The sequence below is a fragment of the Paramisgurnus dabryanus genome, chromosome 16 (genome assembly GCF_030506205.2).
Source record: "Paramisgurnus dabryanus chromosome 16, PD_genome_1.1, whole genome shotgun sequence".
NCBI lineage: Eukaryota > Metazoa > Chordata > Actinopteri > Cypriniformes > Cobitidae > Paramisgurnus > Paramisgurnus dabryanus.
Genome location: NC_133352.1, coordinates 28,692,213 through 28,717,028, shown reverse-complemented (window position 1 = coordinate 28,717,028; position 24,816 = coordinate 28,692,213). Strand labels below are relative to the sequence as shown.

Genomic DNA, 24,816 nt, shown 5'->3' with positions numbered 1-24,816 from the left:
CACCGAGCCGCTGTGCTGGACGCTATTACAACAGCGCCTGCTCTTTTAGCTTATAGCTTTATATTAAAAATATTGATCTTACCGGGCGGCCGCAGGGGAGACCTCGTCAGGCGTGTGTCCGCTGCACAGGGCTCGTACCACGGCAAGCGAAGGCTATCTTCGGTTCTCGGCCGGAAAGCGGCAGGGGAAGACGCTAGACCTGGACTCTGCTATCTTCGGTTCTCAGCCGGAAAACGGCAGGGGAAGACGCTAGGCCTGGACTCCGCTGCAGGGCTTTTGTCAACGGCGAGGTAAGGCTTCTTCTTTTTCTTCGGAGCAGCGAGAGGTTCGCGCTGAAGGAGAAAATAATGAGCTCCTGACGATTGAACCGCGCTTATATAGGGACGCGTTCCTCCCGCGCGCGGGTTCAAACGTCATTGGTCTGTACTTTGTACAGACGTTAACCAATAGGCTTCAGTCACGGAGTAAACAGGAGTTTCCCCCATAGCGTCAGCTAACTGACGCAATGCGAAGTGAACCGTATTGAAAGGGAACATGTTGAGATGCGCTTAGAGGGTTTTGCATCTGAACTCCTCATACTGAACATATTGAAATTGTTTTTCAGCTTCTAAAACATTCAACACAGAATTTGAAAATGTAAAGTCAGTCATGCTAAATGGTTAGGAAGTGGAGCCATGAAAATAATCGTACACACAATGATAAGTTGACGTATTTGTCAATTTTATAATTTCAAGACAACTCAGAATTTTTGTGGTGGTTAAAGATGACCTGAACTATTTTTTAACTTCTAAATATTTTTGTACGTACATACAAACACTTTCACTGAGGACTAATGATTGACCAATCAAAATCAAGTATTCTAGAGATCAATATAATAAGGTCACATAACCTGGCACACAGATAAAGTGAAGAGGTTAAAAAAGTGTTTCTCTTATTGCTTGTAAAACCAACATAATACTTACCTGTCGATTTCCCTCACAGTACATAACCTGCTTGCCATTAGAAAATGTTTGATGTTTAAAGGGAAGTGAAACAAAAACAGCACAAAAGCAGAACTTCTGTCTGTAGCAGTATTTAAATTGGATCATCAGTTTCAGTACAGAGCAACCCGTCAATGCTACAGCAGACGAGTAAGTCTTAAAAATATAATGTTGTTTTTATGTCTATTTATCTGTTTGTCCGTCTTTAAGTAGGAAGTGCATGACTGATATAAATTTTCTTAAATGCCATGATTGAGTTGAAATGGGAATTTGTTTTTTCAAGCTGAAAGATGGAACTGTCTGGCTGGTTACTGGCTCTTTATATGACGTGCTTCCTTCCGTCTGTTATTCTGGACATGAAGAGAGTCACAATAAATGATTCATCTCAAAACCTCACATCCGTACCAACTGACCTCGGATCATCCACAGAAGATCTGGATCTGTCTGTGAATCAAATCCAGTCACTGAAAAGCCAAGACTTCAACAAAACGCCCAAACTTCATCTCTTAAATGTGTCTTGGAACATATTACAGCATATAGATGTCAACACATTCAACGCTACACCTGCTTTGGAGATTCTGGATTTGTCTCACAACAAACTCCAAAACCTTTCTAAACAACACTTTTTGCTGCACGCAGGACATCTGCAGTTCCTAGACCTGTCGTCAAACATGTTTTCTGTTATGGCCCTTGGGAGGGAATTTGTGTCTCTTAAACACCTGCAGTGGCTTGGCTTAAGCGCTGAAGAAGTCAGCATATCAGACTTTGCAACCATTGCTAATCTTACCCTCAAAACGTTCTTTGTTAATGCCGGTGGGATGAAGGTGTATGAGGAGAGCAGTCTAATGGGTGTCCATGCGGAAAAGGCTATCATCGTTTTGTCAATGTGCAACAGCACAATTGCCGTTCAAATGGCATCCGATGCCTTCAAGCACTTTAGGGAGTTGGAATTCACTAACATCAACAATGAGATGATGTTCCTTCAAGAGCTGCACCACAGAGAGTCTCTCCGTACCGTCAACTTGGGAATCTCAAAACTGAAATGTAGCTGGGAAGTTCTGACAGGTTGCGTGAACACAGTGTTGATATCTTCAATTCAAAAGCTTTTTTTGTCTGATATTACGATAATTTCAATGAGCGGTCAAGTTGAGGTGACTCCAGGTCACGTGCTAGAGTCCTTTTCTATCAAAAAAGCATCTGTAACCACTTTTATCTTCGATCAAAAAAAACTTTATGACTTCTTCATCAACATTCCTGCAAGGAATTTCAGCGTAACACAAACACCCATCGTTCACATCACCTGTCCAAGATCAGTCAGCGAGATAAGGGTGTTAGACTTGTCTGATTGCGCCCTAACTGAGAAAGTCTTCTTCACCGATCCGGATAGAGAATGTGATACACTGACAGGCCTGGAAAAGATTCTTTTGAAGGGTAATAACCTCAGACACCTTAGACCACTGACATCAAGAATTCATCTAATGAAATCCCTGCAGTATGTTGACTTCAGCCAGAACTCACTCACATATACAGAGGAACAAGGCAGGTGTGTCTGGCCTCCAAAAATTACCCATCTAGATTTATCATCGAATGGGTTCGACCAGAACGTGTTCAAGTGTTTGCCCATTTCCATCAGGATCCTAAACCTCCAAAATAACCAAGTAAGTGCAGTTCCTGCAAATGTTCCACTTTTGGACCATTTGAGTGTGCTGGACTTAACAGCTAACCGTTTATTGGATCTCCCACTGTGTCAAGCATACCCAAACTTGCAGAAGCTCGTAATAAGATCAAATTCCCTTCATGCACCCCTACCAGAAGCCTTCGAGACTTGTCCACATCTCAAAAGTCTGGATGCAAGTCACAATCCTTACATTTGCACTTGTCCTCTGCGTGAATTCACTGCCCTCATCGACGGCCAAGGACACAAACTTCCGGGTCTTGTTCTGGAGCACTGGCCAGGCGGCTACCAGTGCAGTTATCCGGAATCCTGGAGGAACACCACCTTGCAAAATTTCTACCTTCCTGAAATCTCCTGCAAAGCTTGGCTTCTATCAATTACTATTTTGATCCCAACCATAACTTTGGCCATTGCCGTCACCCTTCTTTGCAATAAGCTGGATGCCCCCTGGTACCTCAAGATGATTTGGAAGTGGACCCGTGCCAAGCATAACGCGATCCTATCGCAGGACAGAGCCGAGGACATGGAAGGGGTGTGCTTCCACGCTTTTCTATCGTACAGCCAAAGAAACGCTGAGTGGGTAAAAGGTCAACTACTGCCCAAGCTGGAGGGCAGCGGGCTGCGAGTGTGTCACCACGAGCGAGACTTTGTCCCAGGAAAGACGATCATTCAGAACATTCTCCGGTGCATTGAGCAGAGCCGAAGATGCGTCTTTGTGCTGTCCTCTCACTTCGTCCAGAGCGAATGGTGCCATTACGAGCTGTATTTCGCCAATCATCAAAAGGTAACGCGGGGGATAAACAGCATCATCCTGGTTCTCCTGGAACCTTTACCGTTGTATCTCATTCCCTCAAAATATTATCAGCTGAAGGCCATGATGTCCAGACGGACCTACCTAGAGTGGCCACAAGATGGGGCTAAACAATCGCTTTTTTGGGTAAACCTCAGAGCGACCCTGCAAGCTGACCTTCCCATGCCACTGGAGAGAGAACAGCAAGCTTTGATCAGCTAATTTGATTTGAAATATTTACAAATTAACATAATGTGACTTATTTAGATATTTCCAGGATTGTATAGCAGTGGCGGCCGGTGACTTCTTTTTTTGAGGGCGCTCAATTGCAAAGTTCGTCACATATGTATGTCGCCCGTCATGTGAGTGGTTCCCAATTTCAAAATATGTATTCTGCGCGTCAAGTGATCCTATGTGCATCACGTGTCTTGTCAAAATAAGTGCCTGCTGCAGATGCGTCTAAAGGGTTTATGATAAAAGAGACGCTCGCATTTAGATACTTGCATAATCAGAGTTTACTGTTAAGGGAGTGTCTCGTGTCTGTTTTATCATAAACGTTTTTGATGCGTGTGCAGCAGGCACTTATTTTGACAAAACACGTGATGCACATGGGATCACTCGCCGCGCAGAACACATATTTTGAAAACACAAGCAACACACGACACTCCGAACACTTATTTTGAATTTGCACCCCTCAGATAAACAGTCACGAGCCGCCACTGCTGTATAGGAACCCTGCTTCATCTACTTAACTCATTATTGGTCTTTGAAGCAATAGCTAAACAGTTTATTTGTAGAAATAAAATTTTAAACAGAAAGACAAATCCACATATGTACAAAATTGCTGTTTTATTCATTTAAGAGATGCCAGCAAAACATTTTCCAAAAAAAAACTGCCTAAAAAAGTGTAACTTTACAATATTTGTACATAATGAAAACCTGTATGTCAAAAAACAAATGTCTGCTAATTAATACCTGAAATAAAAACACACTTGATGCATAATGTACTGTATGATGCCATTCATGTTTTTTTGTTACTGTATGTCTGGGACATTTTATTCAGTATCTGTGTAGGTGGTATATAACTCAGTATGAAGATGCTTATGTGATACAGTTTTGATTTTCGTAAATGTCAGGTCAGAGGTCACACGTCGCTCAGGGTAAAGACTGAATAAGTATGATCTTCTCATTGATGCAGAATCTGTGCAAAACGGTGAGCAGGTTCTCTCCGCAGCGTGACACCTGGCGCTCCATTGCAAGCCGAAAATCCTCCTTGACCCCTTTAGTGATCCCTCGAGTTACGGTGTGATGTCTACAGAAACAGATGAACATTGTGTGAAAAATGCATGCGGCTTGCGTACCGGTGTTTGAATGACGACAACACAAAAACACAGCAATGAATCACAATAACAACCAGATATGAAAATGAGATTTTAACCAACAACAGAACAGCCTGACAGATGTTTATAACACAGCATTCATAAAAGCCGAGGCTCGGCCGACAACACACGCACACCTAAATACTGTGGCTGAAAATATATCCAGGTGAATCTCAAGGTTGAGACAGACAAAACCAAAAGAAGAAAAATTCAATTTAGGCTAACACACAGAACATAAGCTTTATTAAGGACGTTTTTTATTTTTTGCATTGGGACAAGCACCTTCCTATACTGACTCTAATAAAAAATTCCTTAATATTATTATTATAACTACTTTCGTATTACTGCCTTTTTTGAATTTTAAACTGAAAAATCATTAGGACTGTTCTTGACATTCTCTGTGAGATTCACCCATGCAAAATATAATTTAAAGAAAACTACTTAGACAGTGAAAAAATAAAAGCACTTTACAACAACTCGTGGAAAACACAAAAGAAATGGATCCTTATGAAAACAATCTAGCAAAATTAAAATGCTTGATGTAAACGCATGAGCAGACTGGGAGGAGTTTGGGTTGGACTGGGTATCAATGATGGGGGTGGGGTACCTGTCAGCCTTCTGAGCCCCTGGAAGCAGCAGGGTGTTTAACTCCACCCCCAGGGCAGGGCTGGGGTTCCTATGGACGGCAAACACCATTTCATCAGCACCACAGACATACATAGAAGCTGCATTGAGCGCTTTGACCAGCGCTGCTGCGATGTGTTAACAACACTGCCACATTGGGGAGGCCAAGATTGCCATATAAAGACATACAAATGAATGGAGGAAAAACTGGATAAAAACACAGTGTCGCATTTTGATTGCAATTATGTACGATTTACATTAAATACAAAATATGTTTGTCCTCTGTTACATTTATAATTTTGCCAGTTAGACATGGAAAATTGTAACAGATTTGGATTTGTGAAAATGATGCTATGAAGGAGCGATATTTTAATGCAAAAATAAAAAAAAATTGTGCATTTAAGAAATGTTGACGTTATTGTGCTTTTTAACCAGAAACCCATTCACATGTATGTTTATAGGTCACTCTTGTCATTCACAATATGGCGACCTCGTTGCCTTCAGCCGCCATTGCGGAGTCTATGTCTGTCTATGAACAGCATCCCAGTAAACAAAGCTGAACTTAACGCACACACACGCATCACCACAAAAGCTTACAATTACTGTAATATCTTGGCAAAACATTATAATGAATCACTGAACTCGAGTTAAACTTATGACCTAAAAACTTTTAATATGTCACGACTTTCAATTCTGGTTTTTATGTTGTCCCCTAAAGGGACACAACACTTTTAAAAAAATATTCTTATTTTCTAGATCCCCTAGAGTTAAACATTTTGGAATCCATTCAGCCGATCTCTGGGTCTGGTGGTACCACTTTTAGTGTAGCTTAGCATAATCCATTGAATCTGATTAGACCATTAGCATTGCGCTCAAAAATAAAAAGATTTTTTATATTTTTCCTATTTAAAACTGCTGTAACATGGCTGCAGAAGGCGCAATGATATTACGCAGTGCCCGAAAATACTGTAGTCCCCTGCTATTGAAAGTTAATAAGGGGACTATTTTCGGCTGCTGCGTAATATCACTACGCCTGCTGCAGCCATGTTACAGCAGCAAAGTACTTGATTATTACCCTAAAATGAGAGTATAGTTCCTAGCTATATCAACATAGAAAATCACAACTTTTAATTTTCCGTTAGTCTTAGTACACGATAAACTACAGAAGAGCCAAGTTTTAAATAGGAAAAATATAGAAACTCTTTGGTTATCTTTTAGCGCGATGCTAATGGTCTAATCACATTCAATGGATTGTGCTAAGCTATGCTAAAAGTGGTATCCATTCAAATCGGCAGAATGGATTCCAAAACAGTAAAAATAAAATGTTTAACTCTAGATGAGCTGGAAAATTAGCATATTTGCATATTTTCAAAAATAGTGGAGTGTCCCTTTAACAAGTCAGCTTCCTTACAAATTCCATTAACAATACTTTAACCTACTCTTAAAACTACAAGATACATTCTGAACCTATTAAAACCTTTTTCTGAATCACTGTATTCAACAACATCATCACTAAAGACCAGCCAATAGCAGAAAACTTCACATATCATGATAACTACATGAGCCAATCAGAAAGCAGTTGAAGGATAATGCAGCTTTGTCCTGTGAGGAGTGATAAGCTGCGCCCCAATTCGCTTACTTATACTATGCCCTAATAATAGTGGTGATGGCGCAGTGGATAAAACACACGCCTTTGGTGTGAGAGACCCAGGTTCGAATCCACTGTGACACACCGTTGTGTCCCTGAGCAAGACACTTAACCCCTAGTTACTTCAGAGGTGTGCGACCTCTGACATATATAGCAATTGTAAGTCGCTTTGGATAACAGTGTCAGCTAAATGTAACATGTACTGCATTTGTGTTGGAAAAGTACCTACTTCTGAGTGCAAAACAACACATTGGCACATACTAAAGCAAAAGGGAAGTGATGACTGTTGCCTGGACGGTTGCCAACTCTTTTTTGCATTCCAGCATTTCTTCTTCATTACATGTTATGTAATGTTAACTCTGTAGTTTAATTTATTGTTTCAGTGATGCATCATTTATTTAATTTGATAATTCTGTGTAGCACAGCTAAACTCCGCCCTCTCGCAATATCAGCCGTTTGAGTGTCCATGGATATAAACTTTACATTTTTACCTAAAACAGAAGACCATCCGGGGACTTTATGGATACTTATTTTAACATAGCACGATGAGAGACATACTAATTCTTATTTCAAATACCATTTAGGATGGATAGTGTGCAGATTAGGACGCAGGGTTAGTCTTATTCATAGCCTATTCACCACAAAGGAAGTGGAAGAGGAAGGAGGGAGAAACCTCAACATAATCATTATCTCCACCATCAGTGAAAATGTATGTCACATGGGCGGGACTTACTTGATGAGCATGCCCTGATTGGGCAGCAGCTCCAACTGGACACGTCCTCCTTCTGTTGTCCGTAGGTAAGCAAACTCCTCCAGCATGTCAATGTCTGAGAGCTCATGAAGGACAATTATTTGATCTTCCATCGAATTTATGATTATAATTTACAGGTGCATAATAGTTGAAGTTGACACACATAAACCAAAAGATCAAATTATCATAACAACTAAATACAAAACAATGTATCCCTGTAAAACAATCATTACAAAGTAAAGCAGCTTAATCAAATAGCAGGTGACCAGTGGGTTTTGGATACTGGTAACGTAGTTGAAAAAGTTCTCGTACTGGAAACTGCCCTGTTGACAGATCTTATCCACGGCTTTCAGAAAAAGATTCTCACCCAGCGGCCAATCATGTTGCAGGAGGACGATTACATGACCAAGAGCCAGATCATCCCTGTTGTCTGTGAATGCCCTCAGCTTGAGACAGATTGACAGAGAGAATATAATTGCATATATTCATCTGAATATAAATGTGACCATTGAGGTAAAACAATAAGCTCTGGTACCTTAAAACAGGCCAGCATCAGCTGAAGACAGAAAGGCAGAATGGATTTACTGGTGCAGGGGATGAGCCGCAAGTCATTACCTAAAAACAGAGCACAGACAGTCAATTTACAAAAGATGGGTCGTATTCACAAAGCATGCAGAGTGCGTACACACAAATTTGTGTGTAAAACGTGCATTCAGATGTTTTCACGAACAATACTTCATTAGTGTGAAACAATCAAAAGCATGTAAAGTAAAACTGTGTTGTTTATCATTCTGCTAGGCAGACATACCTCTTCTGGTTTTGGTACGGGACCTGCGCTGGTCGTCGCTGCTTCTCACAGACTCGTGACTCTGAGGCATCAAACCACTGACAGCTTCTAGAAGCTTCTCACATGCCATCTGAAAAACACGAATAATGAGACACAAAAACACACACAAACACTTGTGTCAGCAGTCTCTCTGTGTGTTACCCTGAACTCTCCCAGGGCGTAATGACAAGACGCTTGCTGGATCACAGATCTGTGAGTCTCCAGGCTCGCTGGAGCTGACGGTGAGTTCTGGCTCTGCTGGATCTGCAGAGACGACATCATTGCGAGACTGGACAGAGCTTTCCGGTACTGACCCTAAACAACAGATTACTTGCATGTTATTCAAGAACATTCAATTAAACTTTTAGATCAAATAAATATGTGTTCATAAAAAAAAACATAAATTATGCCTATAACTGGCAGATGAATAAGTATTATATATAAATATGTCAAATATTTAATGATTAGCTTAAAGACCACTTCATCATCTTGATCAAAACCTGCATGTCTCAAAAGCTTAAATAAACAGTTTCCTATAGACCTTTTGCGTGTTTGCAAACATGGATGAGGTATTTTATGGGCCGAGCCCAACTGGTGGCAGAAAGTGACAGCTCTGCAGTAGCGGTGGGAAGTGTTTTAGCGTTAAACAGTGGTTGTTATGCATCCGGTGCTCTGTTGAAGTCTGTTCCTCCTATGTTTCTCTTTAGTGCAATGTTTCTTATAGCGTTTTCATCAAGTTACAATCATTTTTTAGATAAATTAAAAGTTTAAATGGCTTGGCTACTGAGATGTATGCATGTATGTAATATATATGTATTGTTCTTTATTGGTAAATCAATTATTTTTACAATATGAATCGCTAAAGGATATATAAAAAGCAATGCTATCATGAATTTATATAATACCATTTATTAAATATGTTAAAATGTTGTAAACATCCATGTGCTAAATGGCAAAGCAACAGGATTGACAAGTAACTGTATTAATACATTTTGTATGTAAAATAAATCGAGGTTACAAAATCACAGCACCAAAGAGTCGATATCATCAGACGGATCAATTAAACCACCTCACATCTCACCTGATAAATGATCATATCTGTGAGAAAGATTCTGAACCACAGCCACGTCTCTGTTCCCCATGCGGTGCAGATCTTCATAAACTCTGAAAAAAGCAAGTCACACACAGATGCATTATTTGCTATAGAAAATCTAATCCTGTTGCTGCCATGATGTCATACTGAAATTTTTTATCCAAAACAATAAATAACGACATCACAGTAATTTATATTAAATAAAGAACCCATAGCACATATGAAACTGAGATAGAAAAAAAACTAACTAGGTGGATGATCAGTGACTTAAACTGCAATTCATCAACTGGCCACTAGAGGCTGGCTTCAAAAGGGAGTCAATTCCTATAGAGCCCCATGTTAAAATGTCCATCTTTAGAGCAGAAAAAATATGTTTACAGCCTGGTACAAAAATTGTTTTTGGTCTATATAGCTAATTTTGCCCTTCATGACAACTGTGAGGGGGGTGATTTTTTTGTAACCCATCTGTTTAAATGATATTAACCCTTAAAGTTCTGCATAATTAACGGCGTGGCCACTTGAGTGACGGTTGAACAGCCACTGCTGTCACTACAGTCGAGCTAGGTGGGCGGGTTTCAGCAGCCAGCCACCTCAGCTTCATCCACATCCCGCCTCTTTTCCCATTTTCCGATATCCGTGAATGATGCGCAATTATGCACAATGACGCGCAGCCAAGATGGCGACGCCAGACACCGCCTACTATTGGCTTCAAAAACGATCTTCAGAAACCTATGGGTGACGTCACGGACACTACGTCCATCTTTTTTTACAGTCTATTGTATTTATGTTGTCAAATTAACATAATGGCTGTTTCTCAAAGTCTTATTTCAGAATATTAACAATTATAAAGTGGATTTTTATTCTTAGTTTATCATAAATTGTTGTAATATGCTTATGACTTGTGAATGTAATGCTCAGTAAACTTAAATAAACCAGCATATGAGACCTCCCGAGGTTGCAGCCTTCGGATTGGGAAACAACCAGAATGTGTGCGTAAAGGAGGTCGAACAAACTTCATATGAACTTGAGTAGTCAGACACTTTATAATTTGTTGTTGTTTACATTTTTTTATCAAAAAGCACACAATAAATGGATTGGAAATATCCAACTTTATCTTTTAAAACATTGTCATTTTATTGTATTGCCAACCCATTCAAGTACAAACAACGTGGCAAAACCATGATTGTAAAATGGATAATAGGAGACCACAAAACATATAGGTTTATAGAAAGATACAGCAATTTGCCTTTGTAGAGTATTTATGCAAATAAATTAGCATTTTTGGTAATGTTACAGATAAATAAATAAGCTATGAAGACACAGATATTAATTATATATACTGTATACCACCAGGTGGAAGCATAAGACAGTACCTGTCTCGAGGCTCTGATGTGAGTGCAGTAATTCCCAGCAATCTCTCGCCGTACGGAAATGTTCAAGAGTCTCGGCCCAACCCGGCATCTCTGATTTATTCACCACTATGTGTCGACCTCTGCCTTTACCCAACACATCCTCATCATCTGAGCTCTACACACACAAACATACACATAACAGTGCCTGACATCACAAACCATCCCATGATCCTCTGCTCACAGAGAACATCTCATCTCAACAATAAAGCCCTATAAACTTTGACTTCTGATCCTTACCATGGTTTTCTCTCGTCCGTCAGCCAGTTTGCGTTTCTTGTGTGCGTGTTTCCTTTCCACTTCTATATCAGTGTAAACGCAGGACAGATCCTCCAAAAGAACCCATGGACACAAGCTCAGAGATGAGTGACCTGACACACACAACAACACCCAACACACAAACACAGCAGACAACACAGAGCTGTCAATGCTAATAAAGCCAATTTTTTTATTTTAAGACAGAGAGACAAAGACAAGCATAACACATGCTGACTGCTGAGTCCATCATCAGTGATGTTATTAGTTAAGGTTTAATGTGTCTACAAGCCTCTAAACCTCAGTGTTAAACCTCAGCGTGCATTTGGTCCATTAGCGGACATGCATGAACCTCAGGTCATGTGATTGGTTAAATAAAGAGATGTGACATTACTTCTCAAAATGATCAGACTTGCAAACAAAAAAATGCTAATGCATCTGTGCACCTAAATTAGCATTTCATTTTGGTTTGCAGATTCCTGCTATTGCTCAAGTGTAAGGGGGACTCACACTAAATACTTTTAGCTAATAATTGTATTATTGTTTATATTGCATACAATTTCCTTTTGTTTTTTTTTGGTTGTGTTCTGAAAAATAGTAATATATGGTCACTAAATAGTCACACATTGCCAAAACAACTAATCTAATGGTGGCATGATAGAGTTTTGCACAGTACTATATTTGTGATATATTTCTGGCGATATAAAATTGTGAATGTTACAAGAAAGTCAGTCGACTTACCCTGAAATAGTGACGGCTGCACTGCAGAGACGTAATGCACGGCACTGTAAAACAGTACTAGCGTGCAGCAGGTGACGATCTGACCGCAGCACCGTGCAAACCCGTCTGCATCAGTGGCAGACATATACCGACACAACTCTGTGACGCGCTGCAGGAGCTCAGAGTATGATCTGAACACACACATGCAAAATCAGAGACAATAAAAGCATCCATCAGATGTACATTCACAGCATCTGATTCTCACCTGACTCCTTTCTCTCCCTGCCAATCACACAGCGATCCCACCACGGCCAGCATTTCCAGCAGACGCTCCCACGGGTCCGTCACCACCGACGACTTCTCTGACAGTCCGTCAATTACGTAGCGCTGACCACGCCCCCGCACAGGAGACTTAATACCGCCCACTTCCTGTGAAGCTAAAGGAAAAGTTTCCATGTGAAATGAAATCCATGATTTCTGGAGCATCAGAGTTTGATTTCACATTGATTTCAATCTTTGACATGGCCTTACTAAGTCAGTATTAAAACTATCATTTATATTTTCACTGAATGTTCTTTAAATTATGTAGGATGATTTTATGTAGATTACATTAAAAGCATTAAATAATGTATGTAATATATGCAAAACTGTATTTTCAAGAGTATAACCTGCTGAATTAAATATGCAATGTAGTTAAGTCTCGTGATAACAATGTAGCATAATAACGCTTGAAGTACACATGCATTTCACCTACATTGTATGCAGCATATCATTATGTAAAATCCTGCAAAAAAACAAGCATTTACCCTGAATCTGTCCATCTGCTGAAGGTTCCCGTGTGACGTAACATATATAAAACTCGGCTGCTTTATGTAGGTATTTATACAACAGACTGACAGGAAGGCACATCTCTGGGTTATTCAGAACCAATGGCAGAACATCACACACTGAAAGAGGGGGAGCGAGAGAGAAAGAAAGACCCACATATGAACAAAAAACTTCATTTCTCAGCCTGTTTTACTTGAATTGCGTAAAATTAAGCGCAACAAATTTACCAAACAACTTCCTAAAACAGTTGACGGGCGTGTCCAGGTTCTCAACAGTCTCCGCCTCTAATAATGACTCTCCCAGACTGACCTGGAGAAAGAGCAAGGGGTCAGAGGTCATACAAAGTTTGCATTCAGTAAAACACTACAATGCCTTTGTTTAGTTAGTAATTCACTCACTCCATGCTGAACTACAGAATCTGGGAATCTCTTCAGTAACAGCAGTAACATCTCAGCTTTCTCCAGTGTGTTGAAACATTGCTCTGTGGCCTTTAAGAGCATCTTACACTGTACTGGACCAGGGAGCGTCTCAAATACACCTACACCCACACAAAGTCCCATGATGAGCATTATACATCTTACTCACCAACAGCAGATGACAACACTCCCACATACACAGCAGTGTTTACTTCACCTTTTAGAAACTGTCCATGTTTGTCCAGACTGTCGCTTCGTAACGCAGCTGTGATCACCGCAATTTCACGCCAAACCACAGGCTGGTCCGGAAAATTCACAAATCTGCGCATCAGTCAAATAAAATTAGATTAAATAATACCAGAAAAAAAAAAACATTAAACGGTGTTTTCATCTAAAACATGTCTAGGATTTTATACTCACATGTCGTATAGTAGTCTGCCTGCTGAAGCTGTGCGCTCTGCATTACGCTCGATACTGTACATCTCATACTGTACACAAACATCAGCGTTACACGCAAACATCATTGTCAAACGTCAGTGTTTTACACACAGACATGCACACTTTTTTAGTGTTAATGTTTGTGCTGGGTGTATTGATGTGTGCAATATCAGCTGTGCAAGACAGGGTGCACGGAAGTGAAGTAAACTGATGTTTTGCCATGTGGATTGTTTTGACATATAACGTTAATACAGATATGCAGAATGTTGTGGTGTGTTATATAATTACATGCGATGAAGCAGGTGTATAGATGTATAAATATGCACTGTAATTCCTCTATGGTAAACCTGTATAAATACCTGTATGTTGAAGTCTGTAGGGTAAAGTGTGCGCGCTGTGATGAGCCATGCTTTCGCCGCATACGGATCCTGCGGCACGAGCTCCCGCGCGCGCTTTACCAGAAACTCACAGTCACCCTGCGCGGACATCTGCTCCGATATACAAGTAAACACCCCTCAAATACTTAAAACATAACACACAAAGGGGATAAACACTGACATCAGACAAAAACACACGCACGCTGTTTAACTTCCGGGAGAAAACCAGTCCTTTCAAAATAAAAGTCTTTTCTAAAAAGAGTGTCTGCGCCATAGATATGTATATAAAGGCTAGATGGCTCAAGGCGGAGTCAGCTGTGTCGTCACTTGGCGGCCATCTTAGGTCAGTGCTGCCATAGTGCTGCTCCCTGCTGCTGTGGACGGAAGGTGAGTGACATACGCCAACTAAAATGCTCGTAACTTGCTGAATTCTTGACGGATTTACAAACGGTTTGGTTTTTTACAAACGTTATTAACGTGGCTATAATTCTGGATGCTTTAACATGTTTCATGAATTTTTTTTTTATTTTTAGTATACGTATTCAGTGTCATAGGTACATCTTTGACGTTTATAACAAACCAATCCGTTTGAAAATCGGTAAAAAATTAAGCAAGTTATGGTCATTTAAAAGTACCTGCATCATTAAAACTCAATGCTACGAGTGAGCGAGCGCCCTGTCCTAAGATGGCCGCCAAAATGCGGACGTTCCACTCAATTGGCCATCAGCGCGGACGAGCCATCTAGCCTTTATATACATATCTATGGTCTGCGCCCTGTAGGACTACTGACTGTCTCGGCAAAATTGGATAACTTAAAGATGTAAATAAGTTAATTAAATATTAGCTATGGTGTTTGATTATAAACTGTAAAAAAACATATATTGTCGGGGCGTAACGTGTAGCACTGTGCGTAGTCTTGACGCATGACGGACACTTTACCGTTCAAGCTGACTTATTAAAGTAGGTATGATGACAATTTTTTCAAAAAACCCAAAGCTCAAAAGTTATTACATGGCTACAGAGCCGACATTTCCCTTTACAAAGATACCTGGATTGTAAAAATCCGTTGAGGAGTGATTGAGAAAGTTATATTTTTAATATTAGAAATCAGAGGAAATACGTTATGGATGTCTATGGAAGGTATGTGACTGAAAATGCTGATTATTCACATGTTTTTGCTTGTAACTGTCTCATTTTATTAGGTAGCCTATTTGCATGAAATTTGAACAGAAAGTAGAATTTTGTTAGTTCTTTCAAATTAAATCATGAACATTTACTATTTTAGTTGGAATGGGCATCCGACTTTAGTTGGAATGGGCATCAGAACCATGGTTTTAAGAACGATGCCTGCAGTTCTGGTGTTCTGACAAGGACGTTCGCTATAGTCTAAATGTGACTAAGTTACTAAATTTCCGTGATTTATTTAAATAACTTCTCCTCCATAGATTTAGAGTACCATGTTTCAGTACCAAGATAAAATATATACATTTTGGTCCACCTTTCATTAGAGTCCAGAGTTTAGTGGAAGCACACCGACCAGTTAAAAGTGACACAAATTTTCAAACAGTTGCTGCGAACTAAAAACATCTCTGGGTTGAAAGCTCAAAATATCAAACGCTTCCGGTGGTTGGACTTAACGTATTTATTGTCGCATTTAGTAAAAACATACTACAACCATGCGGCAAGGAGTTCATGGATATTGCATGACACACATTGTAAAAGTTCCACGCAGGCTGAAACTGATTTAAGGGCATTAATAAATGTGAAATGAAAAACAAAAGACTATGCTGTATGTGAGTGGTAAAGTATTTAAATGTAGTGAATAAATATATATGATTAACCATGGTGAATCGTGATCTTTTTGCGATTCTCGATTAAATGGACTATAAATCACCCAGTCTTTACCATCTATGTAATCTTTGTGTTTGGTTATGTTTTTTTATATAGAAAATTATATTACTAAAAAGTTTACCAATTTATAAAAACATGCTGCTTCCAAAACTTTAAAAAAGTAACTTGACTTAAATATTCAATGTAAAATACATTCACTGATATATATATATATATATATATATATATATATATATATATATATATATATATGAATGTACTGCAGAGGCTATGGTACTGTACATATATTTTATCTGAATTTATTGGAAGACACGCGTTTACAGTAATGTCCGAGCCTAAAGGAGAAGCTGGCTGCCCATATCAATACTTATTTTTGAGCATCTGTATTATATACCAGCATTCAGCTATTTGTATACTGATCTTTCAGTTCGTCGTTCATTTATGATGCGGTTTTGATTCAGTGGTTTCACATGTCTATTAGCATGCAGTGTTGTTATTATGAACTGTGAATGTGGTTACTTGGTGAGCCTCAAAACTCGTTTTTGCATCTACTTTTATAGTGTAAAAGCTTGTGTACATATCCAGATGATGTAAAAATACATAACAGATTCTCATTAATTTGACTTTTACTACAAATAAAAGCTGAACTGATCATCAGAAACAACACTGGCATGTTTTAAAAGTTACATGTGACAAAATGCTGATTGCTTCATCTTGATCTATTCTAAAAAGAATTTGAGGAAATTGCTAGTCATCCGTTTATGAAGAAACTTCCTGATTCTCAGTAGACTGTGAGTTTTGTACCAGTAAGCATATGTAGTCTGTAAGAGTGAGACGTTTTAGACAGGGTGAAAGATCTTCATACTTCATAGTCTGCTTCAAAACCCATTTCTATTGGACTTTCTCTCTTCTGGAAACTTCAGAGAAATGCTGTTCATTTTTGGACTGATGCTGGTGGTGCTACAGACTGTCTCATGTAAGTGAATGATCTTCTCAAACTAAATGTTATGATGCTGTTTAATCGCATGTGTGCAGTTGTAGTCTTCTAGTAACAGTGTTTCAGTGTCTAATAAAGCATTAATGTGAGAGTAAATCATCTCTGTTTATAAGGAAGATGATATTAACTTCAGAGAAAAATATATATATGTCATTTTTATCTGTAGTTTATATTTTATAATATGTTGCTTTGCTTGTTTTTATTTAATATGAGAGTGATATACCAGCAGAAATCATTCTGACTCTGTCTATTATAATAAAACATGTTGAATTTTTTTTGTTGTTAGATTTGTTTTTTGTGTGTGTTTTGTTCTGTAGGTGAGGATCAGAAATGCAGTTTTAATCCGACAACACCCTGTAATGCAGTTCTGGGAGAAAAAATCTCTCTACAAATAATTCAGGATATAAATTTTTCTAGTCTGCAATTAAAGAAAGATGAGAGTTTAATTTGTAAAATACAGAATTACACACAAGTTAAACCTAGTTTTTATTGTAACAGAATCGAATTTAACATCAGTAAAGACACTGTGATTATAAACAGTGTGACCAGAGCAGATTCAGGGAGATACACATTAGAGCTTTATGACTTGGAGGGCAAACGAATACATTATGCAGAACTTCGAGTGAATGTTAAAGGTAAAGTTAAGGACACTATAAATTTGTTTGTCATGAAAGTATGGCTTATTGTGGGGTTATTTGCGGTTTTCTGAACATTTACACTTATGAATTCAGTTTTTTTATGTTTCTTATAGACCCTTATGTTACTCTCATTGCATTGAGCTGTGTTACTGTGATTCTTATTGTGCTGGTCATCACAGTTTATTACATTTACAAGAGGAAGAATCACGAGTCAACAGCAGGTCAGTTCATTTCTTTGTCCATGTATCTGTGATAAATATTCTTACTGTTACAGTCTCAGACTTTGACATAAGGATAAAGATATTTTTATTGTCACTCCAGGACATGTTTTACCTAACACCGAATGATCTGGTCCGAGAAATGATAAATAGTAAATCATACAGTAAACACACACAAGATAATGTTAAGAATAAAATAAGTAAATAAATAAATATGCAAGTGAGCAGAAATAGGTAACAGACAGCCATATCAGCATTAAACAGCAATAGACTTAAAGTGCATAAGTGCATATAAGGGTGAACAGACATTCTTGTTTACCTTTAAGTTTTTTCAAGTATCTCCCAACAATAAAAGTGTAAAGGTTTACTGTATATTTTTCTTTTTAAATGAAATATCTTCAATAGCAGCTAGCTATCATCTCTTATATGGTTCACAGAGAAATGCAGAAGCGACTAAAGTTAGAAATGTTCAAATGTAAATTTCGTAGCAAGCAATAGATATATCCTTTCAATATAGGTTAACTAAACGCCTGATATAGTCTGAGTTTGAATAACCCACTTCTAGCCAAAATACACATGAATTTGCCAAAATAACCTGTGAGATGTATGATATTCCGGTATGTATGCAAAGTCAACCATGATTACAATGGGTTTAGTTTCATGTATTTATTTTATTTCATGAATTTTTGGGGCTACAGGTAGAAGTATTTTAAGTTTTTACTGACAGATCAAATCTTGCTTTGTTTTAGCCTAGATGTCTGAGCTTTGTTTGGACGGCTATTAGTTGTCTTTTAAATACAAAATTGCCTGCTGGGGTGTTTCAGTCATTTTGTTTTTAAGAGAAAGAGTACTTGAGTATGTCTTCTTCAGTATGCTTTATGTCAGAGGATGAAGCAGAATTTTAACTTAGTGTTAGAGATCTAAACATTGTTTTTAACTTTACTACAAACATTCGAACTTTTAAAGCTGTAAAACATTTATCAAAAGAAGATTAACAATAAAATCATGAGCATACTGTTATAATATGATGTTTCACCTGGAAACATAAGTGACACTGTGACATAACATGTTTAAGATAAATACATATAACTGGAAACCAGATAAATATTTTATTTGCTGTTGGAAAAAAAACTAAATGGTTGAGAATTTTATGTTTATCTGTATTTAGAGATGAACCTACCCACAGATATTCAATATGCCACAGTCATCCCTCAGAAAAAGAGTGATAAGGGGAAGACGAAGGAGGAAGAGGTTCAGTATGGTGAGGTGACGTTCACACCAGGCGTTCACAACATTCAGAAGCCGCAAAAACAGCCGGAGGAGTGTGTGTACGCTGAGACAGTGACTTCAGCAAAAAAGTAAAGGAATGGCGATGAGATCAATGCCTCTCCAAATATCAAAGGCACCCCGTCCCATCTATCACCTCCTCCATTAAACCACCCTGCTGAAAAAACAGCATAGACCAGCATAATTCCCATGATGGTCCATGCTGATTTGGTGCTGGTGGTCACCAGCAAAAAACAACACCAAAACACAACATATGCAGGTCTGGCTGGTATGCTGTTTTTTGTGATAAAAGAGGGACAGAGACAATTTTTGTGTTTTTATTGAGCTTCTTATTTTTGTACATATTGTTCACTCTAACATGTTCACTGTAGTTTCACAATGTGTGTTTTAGTTTAACTATAGCCTATTATAAAGGGCAGTCAGTGGGGCCACACAAGTAAAGACATTTCGATCGCCCCCTAGTGGCAACGAATGGAATGTGAGACAAACTTAAAAATCTAATTTTCACTTCAAATACATTTTACCTAACAATGGTTTCTGTTACATTAGTTATTTTATGTTATCATGCTGGTGCACTTTTAAGTGTTTTTTTAAATAATTTTAGTTTAAGTTATTAGTAATTAAAAATGTGTGACGACTTCATCTGTGTGTTCGTGATTCATTGAGTCAAACTGCAAAATGGGAAGGACCTTGATACCGTTGTGGCCCACCTCACAATTACTACTGTGCAGATTCTGGCTCAAATGACATCATCAGTGAAAGAAGTCAGCTGCTATTTGTGTGATATTTTGGCTTTATTTAGGAAGAGTGGAAGTCTGCTTTCAAATATGCTTCCTCGCTAATACATCCCACATCCAATGACCTGGAAACTAATCAATCCCTACCATCTTGTAGGACATCTCAAAATGCATGTTTAATTTTTAAACATCTTGCATTGACATATCTTAACATATATCAGATTCATCACCATTGTTTTGACTCAAGATGCACACTAGTATTGTTTTTTGTAAGGTATGTTTGTTAAAACTACTTAAATGTCCTAAAAGGCCTAGTCTTGGACTAATCTAAACCCTGTCTGGGAAACTGCCCCATATTAGAGCACTTTTAAGAATGTCTTTCATTTAATGTAGTGAGGCTATGAACTCTAAATATTTGTTTACATTTATTTGTATTTTAATGTTTAATATTTTTAATTTTCAATGCACTTATTTGATAATAGAGAATTAACTTTATGGGGATATACCATTTCCAGAGGTGGAAAGAGTAATAAAATATTCTACTTAAGTAAAAGAAATGTTACTTTAATAATTTTTTACTTAAGATAAGGTAAAGTTACTGGTCTAAAAATCTAGTTAAGTAAAAAGTAGGTCATTTCAAACTTTATAGAGTTACTTTTTTTTTACAGTGGGGTGAGGTGGGGGATTCTAGTTCAAAAAGGACAAGGGAATAAAATCACAAACTTTGTTTTTAATTGAAGGAACACCTTTACAATTAAAGTGCAATAACAAAAGGTAAATAAAATAAAAAAGCATTTTTATAACTAAGAAGCATTTATGGGATTGTTTAAAGGGGACATTTCACAAGACTTTTGTAAAAAAATCTTTGGTGTCCAGAGTACATATGTGAAGTTAGCTCAAAATACCATTATAGCATGTTAAAATTAATCGCCACCTTGTAGGTATGAGCAAACATTTTCTGTTTTGGGTGTGTCCTTTAAAATGCAAATGAGTTGATCTCTGCACTAAATGACAGTGCCGTGGTTGGATAGTGCATATTAAGGGGCGGTATTATGCCCTTCTGACATCACAAGGGGAGCCAAATATCAATTACCTATTTTTCACATGTTTGCAGAGAATGGTTTACTAAAAGTAAGTTACTGGATTGTTCTCACATTTTGATAGAAGCACTGGGGACCCAATTATTGCACTTAAACATGGAAAAAGTCAGATTTTCACGATATGTCCCCTTTAATGAGTTTTACAGGTGAGTTATGTACTTTTATGAGGTCAGCAGCTAGTAAAAACTATCCATTGTAATTGATTTATTGCTGGTAACATACATTTTTTTTAATTATTTGGTTTCCCATAGAATGCAGGATCACATAGACCAAAACAAAAACAGATGTTCTGACCCAGAATGTGCCTTTTAAAGTAGAATAGCTGGTTAGCAGTGTTTTTAGAGACAAAGATATGTGAACGTGTTTTCTAAATGTACACTGATTTTCTACCATGAATCAGTATTAAATGTCAAAAAGTATCTCAAGTATCACTTTAAAACTGCTTATGCTAAAATAACACAGAACACAACAGTGAACACACTGTGAGATGAGTGCTGCATCTAAAAGAACTAAAATGCTACCGTCGAAGGCAGCATTCCAAGGTAGGAAGGCATTAAGACACGTCTGAATCCAATGTTTGCTTCACTTCCTGTATCCTGGGATACCTTCAGCATTGGTCAAGCCTGTTAACTTTGAAACAATATAAAAGGTCTCAGGAGTACCGTTTTTGTGCACTCTAAAAAACGATTTGTTGGCTGAACAACCATTACTTATTAAAGTAATTTGATTAAACATAAAAAACTTAGTATTCATAACTTTTCAACCTCTACTGAACATATTAAGTATGTGTAACACAAAAATTCAAGTTACCAGGTGAACTTAAATGTATGCAAAAATAAAAATTAAAAACATAACTAATGACAACTACTATAGCAATTGCGTCAAAATTAAGTAATTCTAGCATAACATTAATTATAACATAACAAGTAATTATAGAGCCACGTGATATGCGAATGTCCCATGATGCCTTTCCTGCCACAATTTCTGACATCTTTTGTAGCCATTTTGTGAAGCACATGCACAGTAAAAAAATCTCAATTTCATAATGTTCTTTCAACAAAGGTAATTAAGTAACTTTTTTGTTGAGGGGCGTCAATTCATTATTTTGTGTTCACTGAATGAAATAAGCATAATCATCCTGCTAACAAATATTATTTTGTTGACTGGATGTAGATATATAAGTTTTTGTCCAATTCGTTTACCAAACTTGCCAAACTGAGCAATCTGAACAAGCAATAAAAAAACAATGGTCTGAATGGTTCCCAGCAGGCATTGCGACATGTTCACTTCTTTGGTTAATATTTATTGTTTTCTGGCTTTATTTATGTTGATAAGTTGTTATTGTTAGTTATATGTTGTATTTAGAGTTATTATGAAAGAATGATGTTTGTTAATGTCACCATGATTGAGAACTGTGTGTTCAGTGTAGAGGGCGGCACAGTGGGTTAGCGCACAAATTGTGTACAATGGACACTTCACTATCCCATGATGCTCCGGGAGAGGAGTTATCCAACTCCCGTTGTCATATTAGGAAATGGCGGAAAACGGCAATGTGGCTGTATTCGTGCTGGAATGACATGACGTGATGACCACGTATATCACGTGATGTTTCAACATGGAATCTTATTCATACTACCAGGATTAATTCTATACAGTACCTTAACTGTACCTTACTGGTTTGGGACCCTACTCAGCTTGCATACCCTGCGTATAGGGAGGATCGGCTCTGCCCGGAGCTGCCTTAATGCGCAACACTGCCTACAAAGTTATTGCCTCATGAGGTAGCAGTGCAACAAGTCAGTTTAACATGTCATGCTATCACCTGATGAAGTACACACAAACTTAAGCAATACTGTACATTAAAATTTAAAGAACTTAAAAGAAGTCACAATAATAATATCAGAATATCCAAGGCTGGTGCTCAAGGTTAAAGCTCAATTAATGTTAAAATCGTTGACATTATAAAATCATTTCTCCTATAAGTAATGAAATCTCCTTCTGTCTGTTGATGTTATTCTGTAATCTTCTTTCAGTTTTCATACAGAACAATATCTTCTTGCTGTTTTTCTCCTGAAAACACCACATTATAACACAAACACATCAAACAATATCTGTCAGTCAATCATTTCTAATTATAATGTCAGTGGTTTATTAATAACAATTAGCAGACAGTATGTGCAGTGTACACTGTGTAGTAAACAGTAAGCAGTATACTAGTATTATATTATGAACATACTGTAGCGAAATAAAAAATACAAATTATTAAGTGAAGTTATTTCAGAACACAAAGCGAAGCTGTTTTTGTCAGAAACTTTACTCAAATTGTAATAATGTAAAATTTTGTATGACACTGATGGATGTCTAATTTTGTTATTATTTCCTTTATTAAGTGTAAACAAGAAACTTGTTAAACAAGAACCCTCTCCTGATTCTGAGTCTGATGTTTGTTTGTTATTTGTCAGTGTAGAGGTCAGATGTGAGGTCACAGATGCAGTAGTTGTAGCAGATGCAGTAGTAGCTGCGGATGCAGATGCAGTAGTGGTTACAGTAGTAGTTGTTGTTCCTGTATTCAGACAGAGTTGAAGAATCATCTCCATTCATATTAACTGTAAACAAGAAACGTGTGCCTTCTCCTGAGTCTGATGTCTGTCTGTGATTGATTGGTGTAAAGGTCAGATGTGAGGTCACAGATGCAGTTGTTGTTCCTCTAATCAGACACAGTTGAAGAATCATCTTTTCTCTCTCTGAACCCCACAACACATTGACACAACTCATGAACTAACTGATAAACCTCATCACTGTAAACAATTAAACCTCCAGATCAGAGAATGAATTCATCCCGGTCACTTGTGTTGTTGTTGTTGTTGTAGTAAATCAATAAACATTCATAGTTTAAAGCTCACCAGGACAATAGTTTAAAGTGATGCTCTTCTCTCCATGACTGATGTGATTCTTCACGCTGCAGATGAGGTTTCCAGAAGTTTCCCCATCCAGATTAATGGTGGTCTTATTTTCTTGTGCTAATGGTTGTCCATTAAGAGTCCAGTTGAAGAAGAGTGAATCCCCCTCAGAGGAGCAGAACGCCCCCCTCACCCCACTGATGCATTCGACTAACACATTCACTGAGCCAATAGGAGCTGAAGGGACACATCACAGTCACATCATAAATACAGCACACACAGGGTTAAGAATGGCATACTTGCATACTACACATACTATATCTGCAGTGTTTATAATGTGCACAGCATGTTCATATCTGTTTGCATGTAATACTAAATAAACAGGTGCCGTCTACATCCAGAGCATGATAACCTGTGCTGTATTGTACTCAACCCTTAATTTATATGATCAGGAGGTCAAGGTTTAGCTGATTAACTGTATGCATAATACAAATACAGTCTTGTTCAAAATAATAGCAGTACAATGTGACTAACCAGAATAATCAAGGTTTTTAGTATATTTTTTATTGCTATACGTGGCAAACAAGTTACCAGTAGGTTCAGTAGATTCTCAGAAAACACATGAGACCCAGCATTCATGATATGCACGCTCTTAAGGCTGTGCAATTGGGCAATTAGTTGAAAGGGGTGTGTTCAAAAAAATAGCAGTGTCTACCTTTGACTGTACAAACTCAAAAATATTTTGTACAAACATTTTTTTTTCTGGGATTTAGCAATCCTGTGAATCACTAAACTAATATTTAGTTGTATGACCACAGTTTTTTAAAACTGCTTGACATCTGTGTGGCATGGAGTCAACCAACTTGTGGCACCTCTCAG

At 37.9% G+C, this 24,816-nt stretch overlaps 3 protein-coding genes across 4 annotated transcripts; 2 read left to right on the top strand and 1 right to left on the bottom strand.

Annotated features, from left to right (window-relative positions):
• Positions 1 to 576: 576 nt before the first annotated feature.
• Positions 577 to 3,894, top strand: tlr1 (toll-like receptor 1). The gene is made up of 2 exons (XM_065274217.2): positions 577 to 1,130; positions 1,264 to 3,894. Exon 2 carries the CDS (start codon positions 1,271 to 1,273, stop codon positions 3,665 to 3,667), a length of 2,397 nt encoding a protein of 798 aa, XP_065130289.2. The 5' UTR covers positions 577 to 1,130; positions 1,264 to 1,270; the 3' UTR covers positions 3,668 to 3,894.
• Positions 3,895 to 4,087: 193 nt separating this feature from the next.
• Positions 4,088 to 14,451, bottom strand: ints10 (integrator complex subunit 10). Of its 2 annotated transcripts, XM_065274198.2 has the most exons (18): positions 14,192 to 14,451; positions 13,815 to 13,882; positions 13,612 to 13,715; positions 13,377 to 13,516; positions 13,206 to 13,287; positions 12,957 to 13,097; positions 12,416 to 12,587; positions 12,172 to 12,341; positions 11,416 to 11,546; positions 11,140 to 11,293; positions 9,755 to 9,837; positions 8,836 to 8,988; positions 8,656 to 8,764; positions 8,383 to 8,462; positions 8,131 to 8,293; positions 7,830 to 7,923; positions 5,432 to 5,500; positions 4,088 to 4,757 (listed from the first exon to the last, which is right to left on the bottom strand). In XM_065274198.2, the coding sequence occupies exons 1-18, from the start codon at positions 14,318 to 14,320 to the stop codon at positions 4,601 to 4,603; spliced, it is 2,199 nt and encodes a 732-aa protein (XP_065130270.2). In that variant the 5' UTR covers positions 14,321 to 14,451; the 3' UTR covers positions 4,088 to 4,600. The 2 variants fall into 2 exon arrangements, with proteins under 2 accessions (XP_065130270.2, XP_065130278.2); XM_065274206.2 differs by lacking the exon at positions 5,432 to 5,500 and having other exon boundaries at positions 4,095 to 4,757; positions 14,192 to 14,450.
• A 2,414-nt stretch (positions 14,452 to 16,865) lies between these two features.
• Positions 16,866 to 19,842, top strand: LOC141280898 (uncharacterized). Its single transcript, XM_073812174.1, has 4 exons — positions 16,866 to 17,036; positions 17,375 to 17,692; positions 17,809 to 17,916; positions 19,082 to 19,842. Exons 1-4 carry the CDS (start codon positions 16,988 to 16,990, stop codon positions 19,273 to 19,275), a joined length of 669 nt encoding a protein of 222 aa, XP_073668275.1. The 5' UTR covers positions 16,866 to 16,987; the 3' UTR covers positions 19,276 to 19,842.
• The last annotated feature ends 4,974 nt before the right edge of the window (positions 19,843 to 24,816 follow it).

What these genes read in the sequence shown, in the direction of transcription:
- tlr1 (XM_065274217.2), top strand. Translation starts at nt 1,271, where the DNA reads ATGGAACTGTCTGGCTGGTTACTGGCTCTTTATATGACGTGCTTCCTT.
- ints10 (XM_065274198.2), bottom strand. Translation starts at nt 14,320, where the DNA reads ATGTCCGCGCAGGGTGACTGTGAGTTTCTGGTAAAGCGCGCGCGGGAG. An exon ending in CAGGGAGAGAAAGGAGTCAG is followed by an intron (nt 12,342 to 12,415) that starts GTGAGAATCAGA and finishes GTGTGTGTTCAG; the next exon opens with ATCATACTCTGAGCTCCTGC. An exon ending in ACATCAGAGCCTCGAGACAG is followed by an intron (nt 9,838 to 11,139) that starts GTACTGTCTTAT and finishes TGCTTTTTTCAG; the next exon opens with AGTTTATGAAGATCTGCACC.
- LOC141280898 (XM_073812174.1), top strand. Translation starts at nt 16,988, where the DNA reads ATGCTGTTCATTTTTGGACTGATGCTGGTGGTGCTACAGACTGTCTCA. An exon ending in ACTTCGAGTGAATGTTAAAG is followed by an intron (nt 17,693 to 17,808) that starts GTAAAGTTAAGG and finishes TGTTTCTTATAG; the next exon opens with ACCCTTATGTTACTCTCATT. An exon ending in GAATCACGAGTCAACAGCAG is followed by an intron (nt 17,917 to 19,081) that starts GTCAGTTCATTT and finishes ATCTGTATTTAG; the next exon opens with AGATGAACCTACCCACAGAT.